The sequence below is a fragment of the Lutjanus erythropterus genome, chromosome 20, assembly GCF_056507025.1.
Source record: "Lutjanus erythropterus isolate fLutEry1 chromosome 20, fLutEry1.hap2, whole genome shotgun sequence".
Lineage (NCBI taxonomy): Eukaryota > Metazoa > Chordata > Actinopteri > Lutjaniformes > Lutjanidae > Lutjanus > Lutjanus erythropterus.
The window spans coordinates 22,277,655-22,291,174 of NC_139336.1; the positions used below are offsets into that span (position 1 = coordinate 22,277,655).

The 13,520-nt window shown below is 38.2% G+C and overlaps 1 protein-coding gene across 1 annotated transcript in view; it reads right to left on the minus strand.

The window, feature by feature from the left end:
- tnfrsfa (tumor necrosis factor receptor superfamily, member a) overlaps positions 1-13,102 on the minus strand; it is a 31,374-nt gene extending 18,272 nt beyond the window's left edge. Inside the window, exon 1 of the mRNA XM_084746081.1 lies at positions 12,434-13,102. Within this exon, the coding sequence (XP_084602207.1) occupies positions 12,434-12,466 (33 nt within the window). The 5' untranslated portion in view covers positions 12,467-13,102. The remainder of the gene's footprint in view (positions 1-12,433) is intronic.
- Positions 13,103-13,520: the final 418 nt, after the last annotated feature.

Consider the following 13,520-nt stretch of genomic DNA (forward strand, 5'->3'; position numbering starts at 1 on the left):
CCCAGTTTTGAAGGCTGTATTACAGTAAAGACTAAAGACTTGGTCATTATATCCAATTACTGATGATTATTTATCAAAAATCTCAACGTAGAGCTGCAACCATTAATCCATTAGTTGTCAGCTATTAAATAAATTCCCAACTGTTCTGATAATCAATTAATCTGATTGAGGATTTTATTTAAATTCAAAAAATTCTTTGATAGCAGCTGCAGATGTGAACATGTTCCTTTCATTTCCGTTCCTGCTCTATTGTAGTAAACTGAGAATCTTTGTGTTACAGACAAATCAAGACATTTGAGGATGTGATCTTGGGCTTTGTGAAACAGTGATCATCATTTTTCACTACTTTAAAGACAAACAACTACTTGATTAGTTGAGAAAATAAATGAGAGATTAACGGACAATGAATATAATCGCTAGTTGCCCTATTTCCTTGTGTTTTTATTTTTTTGAAAACACTAATAGTCATCACTATAATATTGGCGCAACATCAATAAATATCAAGGCATTCAGTCAAAAATATTTCACTGAAATATTTCATTTTGTCCATATCACCAAGAGCAGAAAAGCAAACAGCAGAACTTGCTATTGGTACAGAGAATTGCTTAAAGAGGGACTGTTTTTGTAGGACGAAAGAGTTATGCTTGTGCATAATCACTTCTCCATGTGGGAATCTAAAACATTCTTTCAGGTTTTTATTTTGTAAAAACACAGCTCAGTAACTTCAGTATGTTTCTAACACAGCCTGCTCGCAGGGAAGCAAAAGCAACAATGCCATCAACATGTGTCCACACTAATGTCCTAAGGCTGCTAAACTACATAATGTACTATATACATAAACACTGGGGCCAGCCGCAATGTGGCTTAGTTTTACCTCCATAACCGAGCGAGGAGGAAGACTGGAGTGACCGTAACCTCAGTGTCGAAAGCCCTCCAAACCCACAATCTCTGGAAACTCTCCAACCCCCAGCTGAAGTGGTTCAGTCCACTTCACAGTCTTCTCTATCCAATGTACAATGAGTGGGCTTGGCTGTGGATTATTTGGTAAAACACTGTCCTATTGTCGTGTTTTCGGTCTGTATGTATGGTGGGTTAGTACTCGGCCTGTGTGGATCCAAATTAAACCAATAAAAGTTACAATAAAATAATGAGGGACCCTCTGTTTATCTGACAACAGTAGCTCCCCTCCACTTCCTCTAAACACCCTGGGTTCTTCCAAATTGCCTTGGCACAAACTCTACACATGCCATGTACACTGAGAATGCATTTGTGACTAAATGACAGGACATCCTTTCAGTTGACCTAGGTTATCAATGGGCCATTTAGAGGGCTGTGATCACTACTTATGCCTGAGGGAATTACAGTGAGCTCTATTATAAAAAAAAAAAAAGGCCAGAAACAGAAAATGTGGTGAACTCTTGCACATACAAAAAAACAAAACACACAGCCTACACACACAGAAAAACCAAGGGAGATTTCTTAATTTCATACTGGACAGATGATTTCAATCATAGCCAACTAATAAGGAAAGACATGATGCACCTCATTATACTCCTGTATCCGGAGAAGGACCTGAGTCTCATGCTTTTCTTATTAGCCAATTTTTTTTCCTTTAATCAATTGTGGGACATTTGTGATAGTCACGATATTGTACTTCCATACTCTCAGACAATGTGCTAGAGAGCGTCGCTGAGAAGATTTTAAAAAGGATAAATCTGTAAAATATTTCCTGTTTAAAAATAAAATCATAAAGATGTCATCAGAGATTAGAGAAACAAGCTAAGCTGAAATACTCGCTTCTCTGCCAACAACCCTAGAGCTGCAGTGTTCTCCGCCAAATGTTCGCTGAATGAGTAAGTGTTTGTTTATGACTCATAACAAATCATTCATAATCTTTCATAAGGAGTAAATGTTTTTAACGGATAAATTGAGCATTATGTTAATTGAGTCTGGCAGGCAGACACCGGAATCCAGCTCCAGAGTGTGTATTTCCGGAGCACTGGGGCTTTTTTTTTTTTTTTTTTAGGATAGCGGGCTTTGCTTTACATTTCACAGATAACTAACAGGTACCAACAGCCGAGGAACTTACTGCACTCGTCTTGCAATCCTGCAGCCTGACTGAGCGGCGGGAACAACTCGCTTCGACCGTATACTGTATATTAAATAGGATTTCAACCTTTTCAATATACCGTCTATGGTTTCAAACTGCTATTTTGACTAATATTAATTTAATTGCTCCTTCAAAACATCGCTTAATACACAGAATTTTAATGCATTCAGGTATGACTTTTCTCAATGTACTCATGCATTTTATAGCAAATCAATTAAAAAGTTGATGCCTTTTAATTTACGCATTCCATTCAATATTTTTTGAGTGTGACCTAAACTGCACAGTGATTTGGTGATTTAACAACAACTTAAATCAGTTCATAAGATTTGAGTCAACAAACACTGATTATCGACCACTACTACTTTATTTCCATGTTACGTTGAGGAATTTGCTCATTTTCCCTCATGTTATTTGAAGGACGCGATCACATGACGGGCTGGTGGATGAAACAAACACATTTCGACACAGCTGCTGATTTACATGCGTCATAAATGATTTAAATATCATGCATTTGCATCATCTAAATGTCAACATGTGTCATCCTGTGACCTTACCACAACTCAATCTTTATCACATCACTGCCTCTCACAACCACAACAAAGACAGCACCCCCCCCCACTCTATCTTGCACCACGAAAGGTGACTGTACAGTACAGCTGCCTCTGCTTAGTTCACACTCATTTGACCTTATCTTGAGCTATCTTTTCCTTTTTTTTTTTTTTTTTTACAGTATATGTTAAAGATACTTTGGTATTTTAGATCTGCTGATTGTGTTCTACATTTGTCTTTATGCATTTATAGGCATTTATAATGATTAAACTCACTGTAAAGTTAACTAACTACTATATTGTTGTTATCATTTTGGACAAGAATAAAGTTTTTGTTCAGCTGCAAAATATTCAGCAGTGTTTTGATGAGCCACATTGGAGGCATCATGCTGACTCTTTGACATTTCATGAGCACAAAGTGGGTGTGTTGCACAATTAGTCCAATTTTTATTTCCTGTTTGACTGGATTTTTCAAAGCCCAAAACATAACATAATTACCTAACGATAACTGTTAAATAGTGTTACACAATATAGTTGACCAGGCTTAATTATGTTGTGTTATGCAATAGTAATTGTTTGGGCCTAATTATCTTGTCTAATTGAGAAAAAAAGAATTCATAATTTATGGTGTTAAGAAGCAGTCAGAGGTAGGGCTGCAACTATGCATTATTTTTATTTTTGATAAATCTACCTATTATTTTGATTAATTTGTAAATTGTTTGTCTATGTGATGTCAAAAAATGTTTAAAAATTGCTTTTCCAAAGCTTCCCCATCCCAACCATATCCAGTTTGGTATGATATATGACAGAGAAACACTTACACTTCACATCAGTACTCATAATGTCTCTGTTTTTGTCTCTTGCCTCAGGACTACGGATGAAAACACTTTTGATAAAATACAGCATGATACATCGTGTATTTTTACACTGCTGGTCATTAACGTGCACTGTCCGTATCAAACAAACAAATTAAGTACAGTAAAGGTATTTGTTGATATTCACTTTGTTGATCTATCAGCAAATAAGACGTCATTCACTGACAGCAGTGTTGTGCTCAATAAATGCTGCACTGGTTATTTGAACTTACTAGATTTCTGTTTCCCTGGCACAAAAGGGGCAAAAAAAATCAGAACAAAAATAAAATAAACCACAAAAAACATGGGATTGGCATTGGCCACTGGCAAAACTGTTGTTCTAAATATTGGTATCGACCCAGAATTTCACAGTCGGTGCATCCCTACAAGTTCTGCTTTAAAAAAAAAAAGACCAAAACAGTTAAATTACAGATCATTCTTCTGTTGGTGGCCTCACTAATTCATTGAATTGTTCTCTAATTACATTAATTATCTGCTTTCTGCTCGACTAGACATTTCAAGGCCAACATCGAGCACAGGTCAAGGTTTTACTGTGTTTACCGTTACCTTCCCATAACTGCTCAATTGTCTTGTCTAATTGTGAGTAACAGTCTGATTGTCTTGTCTAGTTAAATAAATATTTCCTAATTTATGGTGTTGCGTAGCAGTCAGCAGTCAGATGACTCTTTGACCTAAATGAACACAACTGAAGAAGTGGAATTTGAACATTAGGTCAACAGTGACATTTCAGACAGAAAGGAATCACTGTCCTGTAACAAACATCTCCTATTATATCATTAGTTAATCAATGTCCAATATTGCTTTGGCATATGTTTTTTTTAACCTAATTCTAATTTAACCTACACAGCCAGAGACATTTTGTACACTTAGTTTGCCCTGAATTAAACTTTAATTTAATACTGAGTGGGTAATCCTACTGAAACAGTTGGGTATTGTACAATTAAAATCCCTCAAGGCTGACCTTGACAGGACAGTGAATGCACTCTGCTTTACAGATAAAACCCAGCACTCCCTAGAGACCGGGGGTGACCATGCACGACTTTCCTTGAGTGATAAATTACACTGACATTCTGTGTTAGACGATAAAGACAAGTACAACCCAGTTTATGTCAAGAGAAAAAAGTCAGACACTTGTAAATAAATCTAAAGTTCAGCCAAGCTCAGACACATTATTTATCATTATAAATCTGAATGATACAAAATGAAAAGAATGACTCCCCTGTCATTTAAAAGCTGTCAGACAAGCAATTACTCAGTGAAAACCGCAAAACCTGCACGCACTCGCTGAAGAAGACACACATGCATACGCGCATACAATAGAGTACACAACCACACATGCAGTGTATGTGTGGGAGCGTGTGAAAAGCGACTGCCCCCTCCTCTCAGGGAGCACAGGAAGCTCGAGACAATACAGAGGCTTCATGAAGGGTTCAGCTCCAAACTGTTCCCTCCACAGCAGCCTGCCTCCGAGCAAGCCCAGCACCCGATTAGACCCACAACATATCCGCTAGGCTGGATATTTATAACTCAGGGAAGCAGCAGCTCCGCGACACAAATTCTTGAGTTTCCTCAGGAGGTGTGCTTCGCTGATTAGACGAGTGCGACAAGCAGGTTAGGTGACATTCACCCTCATGCCCGAGAGAAAAAATGCAATAACAAATCTGTGATGACGACATTTTTGGTGACTTTCCTGGCCGTCAGGTTTCGAAAATCACACCCTGACGTCGATGCTGACCACATCAAAACGTGGTTATTGTTTTCAGGACTGTAATGTAGAGGGGCTGCTGAAATTTCGAAGGGTTCAAAAGTTGTCAGCAGGTGCATTGTGACACACATTTTCCAATTTGTTTGTGTTGAGAGGTCTCTGTGGTTTCTGAGGAATGGCTGCTGCACATGAACACAACATCATTATGAGTCACAGAGCATGTTATTGAGGGGTAAGCAAGTACCTAGAACTTGAACGTCAATCTGCAAATTGAATTTAGAGATTTATGCGAAGGAGGGCTATTAACTTTGCCATTTCAAATTCTGATTAGGCCTCTTCACAGAGAAGGCTGAGCCGCGACTCACAAGACAACTCCAGAAGGGGAGAGAACGAAAAGAGCAAGAAAGGATGACTAATAGATTAAAGTATGCGCAGGAATCCATCACCTCGCTCTAGAGACAATCACATTAGCTCCATTAAAGCTTGTCTTTGTGTTAAAGGGAAAGAAAGTCCATGAAGAGCAGCCAGTTTATAGCCTTCTCTATAAACACATCACAGAAAAAATGTAGAATATGTGGCTGGTGTAGCAGGGAAACAAGGGCTTAAGTGACGATCAATAGCTGGAATTTATGTTGGATTTATGTCTTTGTAAACAGAGGTCCATTTTCTGGACAAAGGTTGAGTTTGTTCTAAGACTCAACAGTTCATCCAGGAGAGCAGGAAGCCAGAGGATATAGCACTGATGCAAACCTTATGCCACCCTGATGTCGTATGGTGTCATGTATCTCGACTACAGAGCGGAGCTGAAAGATTAGTCGATTAATCAGGACATTAATCTGCAAATACTCTGAAATTAATTAATAATTCAACTGTTTTTTTAAGGCAAAAGTTACAAAACTCCACAGGTTTCTGCTTCTCAAATCTGCATCCTCTCCACCTCCTTCCCATGCTCACTGGATTATAGCTGCTTTACATTGCATAAAGCTGGAAATAATTAGGCACACACTTAAAGGGTCTATAAACAAATTCTTTGAATGCAGAGCCCCTTCTGTTCTCATGTTAAGCCACTAAATTTCCCTGCAGTTTCAGAGTCATGTATATTTATATTTTTGTAAGCGGTCTGGTATGTGTAAACACAGCATCCAGGATGTTAAGATGAACGGACAGTTGTTACAGACTGTATTGTCTGATCTCTGTGACCTGTGAACTACTGTTTTAATACATTTGTTTCTTTGTTTTGTTATATTTCTGCAGCAAAGCCTGTGTTGTTGTATACTTGTTTTTGATGTGGTATTTTTATGCTCCTGCCAAGTAACTTACTTGTGCAATTATTCTGTTAATGTTGGTTTCCTTGAAAATTCAATAAACAAAGTTACAAAAAAAAGTAAATATTTGGCATCTTTCACTCTTCTATTGAGAGTAAATTGAAAACGTTTGCCTTTTGGACTTTTGGTCACACAAAACAAGCAATCTGAATATGTCAACTTGGCCTTGGCAAATTGCAAAGAGCATTTTTCACTATTTTCTGAAACATAACAGACTAAATGATAAACAGCCTTGATTAATAAAAAAATATATTCCACAGATCAACAGATAATGAAAAGAGCTGATCGTTGCAGGCTTACTACAGTGCAGTCTTTTTCAGCTCTGTAGTATGAAATGTAGGTCCGCAACTCACAATTATTTTAATTAGAGTTGCAGCAATTAGTCAATTAATTGATAAATCCACCTGGAGAAAATTAGTTGCCACCTATTTTGACAATTGATCAATCGTTTTAGTAATTTTTCAAGCAAAATGTCAAACACTTGCTCACTACAGCTTCTTAAATGTGAAGATTTGCTGCTCTTCTTGTCATTTGAATTAAGAATCTTTAGGTTAAGGACTGCTGGTTGGATAAAAGGACCAATTTGACATCACCATCAGCTCCAGGAAAATCTGATGAGCATTTTTTTGACTGTTTATAGACTGAACAACTGATCTAATAAGCGTGAAAATAATTGGCAGATACATCAATAATAAAAAATAAAATCAGTTTCAGCCCTAATTTTCATCATCAGTTAATCTGCTGATTCGTTTCTCAACTAACTGACTGATTTTTTGGTATACAACATGTCTAGTGACACTGAAAAATGCCATGTTTTTGTTCAGCCAAGAGATTGACTTAATACTCACACAGACTACAACAAAAAAAGACAGCAAAAAACATGACTCAACCATTATTGGTAGTTTTCTATTTCTGGTTAAGTTGATTAATCAATGACCTGCCCACATATAACAGGATTCTAATGGTGACTTCTTTCTACCTCGTGATTTTCTCTTGATTAAATGCAGTATGAATAGCGTGGCAACTTGACAATCAGCCAGCAGCCAAAAGCACCATTATAACTTCAAGTCACAATGATTTTTTTATCCCTTTTTTCAATTAATCAATTACTTTGTCTATTAAATGTCCAAACATTGTCAAAAGAAATGTTAATCACAGTTCCTCACAACCCAAGGTGACCACATAAACAGGCCAAAACCAAATGATATTCAATGATGTAAAACAAAGAAAAGCAGCAAATTAAAGTTGTTTGACATTTTTGTTTGAAAAATGACGGAAACAATTAGTAGATCATCAAAATAGTTGAAGAGCAGCTGACCTATTGTTTCTGCTCTACTGAAATGCCCACATTTGCTTTAGTAGCATTTGGGGAGAAAAAACATTTCCGCCTCCTTTATGATTTTACAGGCCAACATGAACACAATGCTTGCAAGTATGTACACACACTCATAAAATACACCTCTACACACAGTTGACCAAATAGCTACCACTTTCTGCATCTTAAAACCCTGTAAACAGGTAGCATAAAAATAGAAATTAGTATGAAAAAAAAAGAAGGAAAAGGAAAAGAAGCTGAGAATAGCTTTGTACCCTTTGGCAACCAGCAGCCATTTCTGGTGTAATGTCCTCAAAGAGGACAGTTAACTTCTAACTCATGTGATTTGACCCATCAGATGACTTGTACACACGCAAGAGCTACAGCACTGTAGTACTGCACCTCAAATTAGGGCTCCACAATATGGTAAATAAATCAATGTGGTAAAAATAATAAAAATCATATTGAAATTATTCTGACAGATATGATTCATGATCAGTGAATCTGATGATAATCTTTTCATGGAAATGGACTTTCACTGAAAAACAGCTATTAAAATCATGATGGTGTGACATTTGTTGGCGACCGTACAAGAGCTGGAACGATTTACTGATTAACCTTATTGATTATTAATCGACTATTAAATTAATCACTAACTATTTTGATAGTTCTGAGTCATTTTTTAATAAAGGAAAGTCCAAATTTTCTGATTTCAGCTTCTTAAATGTGAATATTTTCTGTATTTTTTAATTCCTCTATGATACGGTGGACAAAACAAGACATATCACTGGGCTTTGAAAAACAGTGGTGAAAATTTTTTGACAATTTTCTGACATTTTAAGGATTAAACAACTAATCGGTTAATCAAGAAAATACTCGACAGATTAACCGATAATGAAAATAATCGTTAGTTGCGGCCCTAGAATGTACCCAACATGTTTTCTTACATCTGGAGAACAAGCTTTGTAGACCAGAGTGTCTCTACAGCACTTTCAGCTTCTGCGGTTTGGATATTTCCCTTGGCCATTATTGCCATTTTGATTAAATTAATTGCACAGCCTTACCTCAAAGTACTTCATAAATTCCAATGACCCTGTGTGAAGTGGAATGAGTTGCTACTTGGGTCTGAAAAACATTTTGGGATGAAGCTTTCTGAGGTCAATCTGTTTATCTGGTGACATTTGACACACCATAAATTATCCCCACTTATCTCAACGCCGACCGGACCATTCATGTGTGAGCTCTGACTTGCCTCTGTTGGTATGCATTACGTGAGCGTGTAGCACCTGAACAGGTGGCACTCCCTAAGTGAGTCAGCCGGCGTTTGATAAAAGGAGAATGAATCACATCAACAGGTTCCATCACAATAATAAAGCCATAAAACAGCGAAAACACATGTCCGCTCTCTAGGATAAACACCTAAGTGGAAACTGTGACAGTAAAACATAAAAGGGGACACAACCACCTGGTATCTGACAGTGAATTGGTTGCAGCCCATTGCATCATTCAGTGTCCCTGCAGCCTCTCTAAGGCCACAGGCTGGGTTATAACTGTTCACATGGTCACTATGCAGAGCAGCAATAAGCAGCAGTTACAGTATTAAGGACTCTAGAGTGGCCAATTTGTTGACCACTGCTAAGTCCCCAGTGACACAGCTTGGCCTCCACTTGTCCCAGATGTCAGTCCTGCCCTTGTCTGTGTTGTCCATAGAGACAGAGAGGGATATTTCCTGTGTGAACCAACACCCAGACAAAGTAAGCAATCACAGATAAAAATCTAGTGTACATTTGCATGGGCATGACAATTCTCAGAAGTAAATTGATGCCACTAATATCAACTCATCTGTGTACTCGAGACAGGAAGTTTACTGGAGGGCCAGGCACGTACACTCAGGCAATTTGAAGGGGTGTGTTGGAGGGGGGGTTAGAGAGGGGGGGGATCGGGGTGGAGGGTGGGGAGGTGGGGGGGTGAAGTTTCCTCATAGTCCCTTAGCAACAGGGCCTGCTGGCGAGGCCTCGAGAATGTACTGTGGTTTACAGAAGAGATAAACATTGACTTTGCCACCCGGAGAAGTAAATCTGATTTCAGTAATGGAAGACTGCATGACTTAAAACACAGATCAGACAACGCAGAAAACAAACACCGAGGCTCTGAACACACACCAGCAGATGTTACATTCACTTCAGCAGCTACATTTAAGGTAAGCAGAGCTACAGTAGGCATCTGTGATGAAATGTCACAATATTTATCAGTTTAATGGCCAACTCAGACACCCTAGTCAACCACAAAAGGAGCCATGCATATAGAGCTGCAATGATTAGGTGGATCAGTTATCAACTATTAAATTAATCGCCAACTATTTTGATAACTGATTAATTGCTTTGAGTATTTTTTTCTGAAGAAATGTCAGTGATTATCTTTTCTTTAGTCCTCAAAGACAATAAACTGAATATCTTTGGTTTGTGGGCAAAACAAGACATCGGAGGATGTCACCTTTGGCTTTGGGAAACACTGATAAACATTTTTCACAATTTCTTGACATGTTATTGACCAAAAAACAAATCAATTAACTAACAGATAAGTCAAGTCCAAAAATAAACAAGTCGCAGCCCTCGGCATCTGTGATGAAATGCATTTGGCATTTTAACGATGCACACTGATGCCCAAATCAACCACAAAAAAAGCCATGCCTTATTCTTCTTCTACTAGGAACTGTGACTCATTTTCTACCTCTTATCTCACTCTGTAAACCAGTAAATATAGTGTCGAGGGGAAATGAACACCCAACCAGCATCCCATTTAAAAATCACATATTTTTAGAACTGCAACAATTATGAATTGATTATTAGATTTATTGACAACTAATGTGATAACTGATTAATCATTTTGAGTCTTTTTTTTAACAGAAAAAATGACCAATTCTAAAATGTGAATATTTCCCGCCATCTGTCTTCTATGCCAATAAAATGAAAATATATTGGGTTGTGGACAAAACAAAAAAGTCACCTTGGGTTTCGGGAAACACTGATTAACATTTTTTACTATTTTCTTGACCAAAAACCTAATTGGCTAATCAAGAAAATGATGAACAGATTACTTGATTACGTAAATAATCTTTAGTTGCAGTCCTGCATGTCTTAATTTGCTCTGTTATTGGGACCGCTGATTAATTTTCCACTTCTTATCTCACTGTAAACCAGTAATCAAAGTGTTTAAAGGAAAGTGCACACCCTCAGATTGTCCAGTTTAGAAATTAATCACATATTTCACATTACTCCAAAGAAGCTTTCAAAAACTGGTTTACACTTAGAGGTGTAACAGCGAGCATACAGCATTCGTGGTGTCAGGCTTTGGTGCTGCACTGTCGGAAAAAACAACAGCCAAGGAATGAAAAGACGTCTCTGTGAAGGTCTGAGAGTGGAATAAACTTGCTGGAAAAACTGCTGAGAGACTTTGTGGCTTTAATTGATGAACTGGCAAGGTGAATTTGGGGCTTTTTAAGGGGTCAAACTGCTTCAGACATGTCAGCAAACCCCTGCATCTTGCTCTTTTCACACACTTTTGATTTAAAATCTTGTTTCAGCATTAAGTGCACTCCACGCCAGGGCATAGTTGCAATCACTGCGCTTATTAATAGCTCCTATAGGGAAAGCTACATCCGCTGTGACAGACCAAGAGCCATCATATGCTGAATGTCTGAACAATATGACCACATGATGTCCAACACAGATGGTGGTTGTAATGTTGGGAGGGGGGGGGGTAGATGAGTGAATGATACAGCACATGCACTGTACCGAGCACAGAAGCCAGGGAGAGGGGCCTTCATATGAATACATCTTCTCTGCAAATAAACACTTTGATCAACAACAACAACAAACACAATGTTGCTTCCTGTGCATGAGCGCTTGCGGGACAATGAACGGGCTTGTTTCATCCTCCCCAACAAGTTCACAGGCCGAGGCAGTGATTTCTGGTCGCATGTCACACCAAAGCTTCCCAAAAGAGTCGAGGTTTTCTCGGTCTAGGCTTCAACTTAATGAGACAGTCGGTAATTTATGTTATCGAAACTCTCCTGGCGACAATTTGACTCAATATGTAAGTTTTGCCAGTTTTGCCAGTTTTGCCATCTTGACTGACACCGTGGCTAGAAGGGAACCCCAGACTTGTGCCCGATCTCGCGAGACTGATCACTTAAACCGGGAATATGATCTTTCCCCTCATCTCAACCAAGTGTTTTTTTGACCATAAACTTACTCAGATTTACGCCACAACGTTGTCATGATATGAAACATAGTAAATTTATACAAGGTGACCAATGTGTAGACAATGCGAAAAAATCTCGCGAGAGTTCCTCAAATCGAGGTTTCCCTTCTGGACACGACGATTGACTGTCCCGCTGTAGCGTCGGGAGCGCGTACAAGACAAGCCAACTTATTAGCATTTTTAACCATCATTAACGCTCTAATAAAGATTATATAAGCTAATGTTGATCAAATATACATTATGCACATTCAAAAGAGCAAGTATTCAGACAGTTATTGTCGCGTTTACTTACAGAAAGTTTCCCGACCACCGGACCGAAGTTCATCTTTGGGAACTTCGAGATGAGAGGAAATCCCGGCGACTTGGACTTCGCGTTGAAAAGCCACCAATGTAAAGTCGTTAAAACACACAATTACAGCGGAAAAAGTAAGAAGCCACACGAGTCCAGCGTTGAAACTATCCGTCGCCCGTTTTCTTTCATGGGTTTACTCCTGTCACTGCTTAAACTTCACAGCGGGTTTTCTCCAAACAGAGAGAGACACGGTCTGAGCACCACTGAAGGATTTTTTTTTTTTTTTTTTTGCCCCAGAGGAGCTGCGTGTGACGACAGACCGCGGAGGAGCCAATCACAGCGCGTCCCATAGAATAATAATTAAGTAGCATGTCTCCAACTTTGGGCTTAAATGCAGTTTTTCAACGCAAAATAAAATATATTTTGTTACTCTGCAGTTATCCGTTTGCAACATTTTTTAGAGTGAATTATGCAGCTTTGATTTTTGTAAATTAAAGCAGGTTTGTGGTTGAAAAGGATATCATCATGCTTTGAGCAACACATACTCATGAGTAACCAATCCAACCATTACAGCCATTAACTAACATATATAATGTGTAACTAACCACTAATAACTAACTAATGTGCAACAAGTTGAAGCACCAGTGAATTAATGATCCCAAAGTGTGACCTTTGGCTCAAATACACAATCCAGACCTGTGGACTGCCAAGTGGAGACACTTGACTCTTCGTCACACCGAGGAATGCTTACAAGTTTACTGTTTTTTCACTTACTTAAAGTAAATAAGATTTACATGGATATATTGGCCGAGTATGTCAGGAACTGAATACAATATTCATGGTTCCATTACTGTATAATAACCTGAAAATAAGAACTGTTATGTTTTCATTAGCTTAGAAAGAGTTTTTTATATTTACAGGTGGCATGGAGGCCACCATGTTGTAATGCCATGTTCTAACAGGGTTTCTGTCAGTGCTTAAAAAGTCTTAAATCCAATCATCTGAATTTTAGGTTTTAATTAGATCTTAAAAAATGACTGGATTATGAAGTTACATTTCTTTATACAGCACTTTGGTCTTGCTTTTG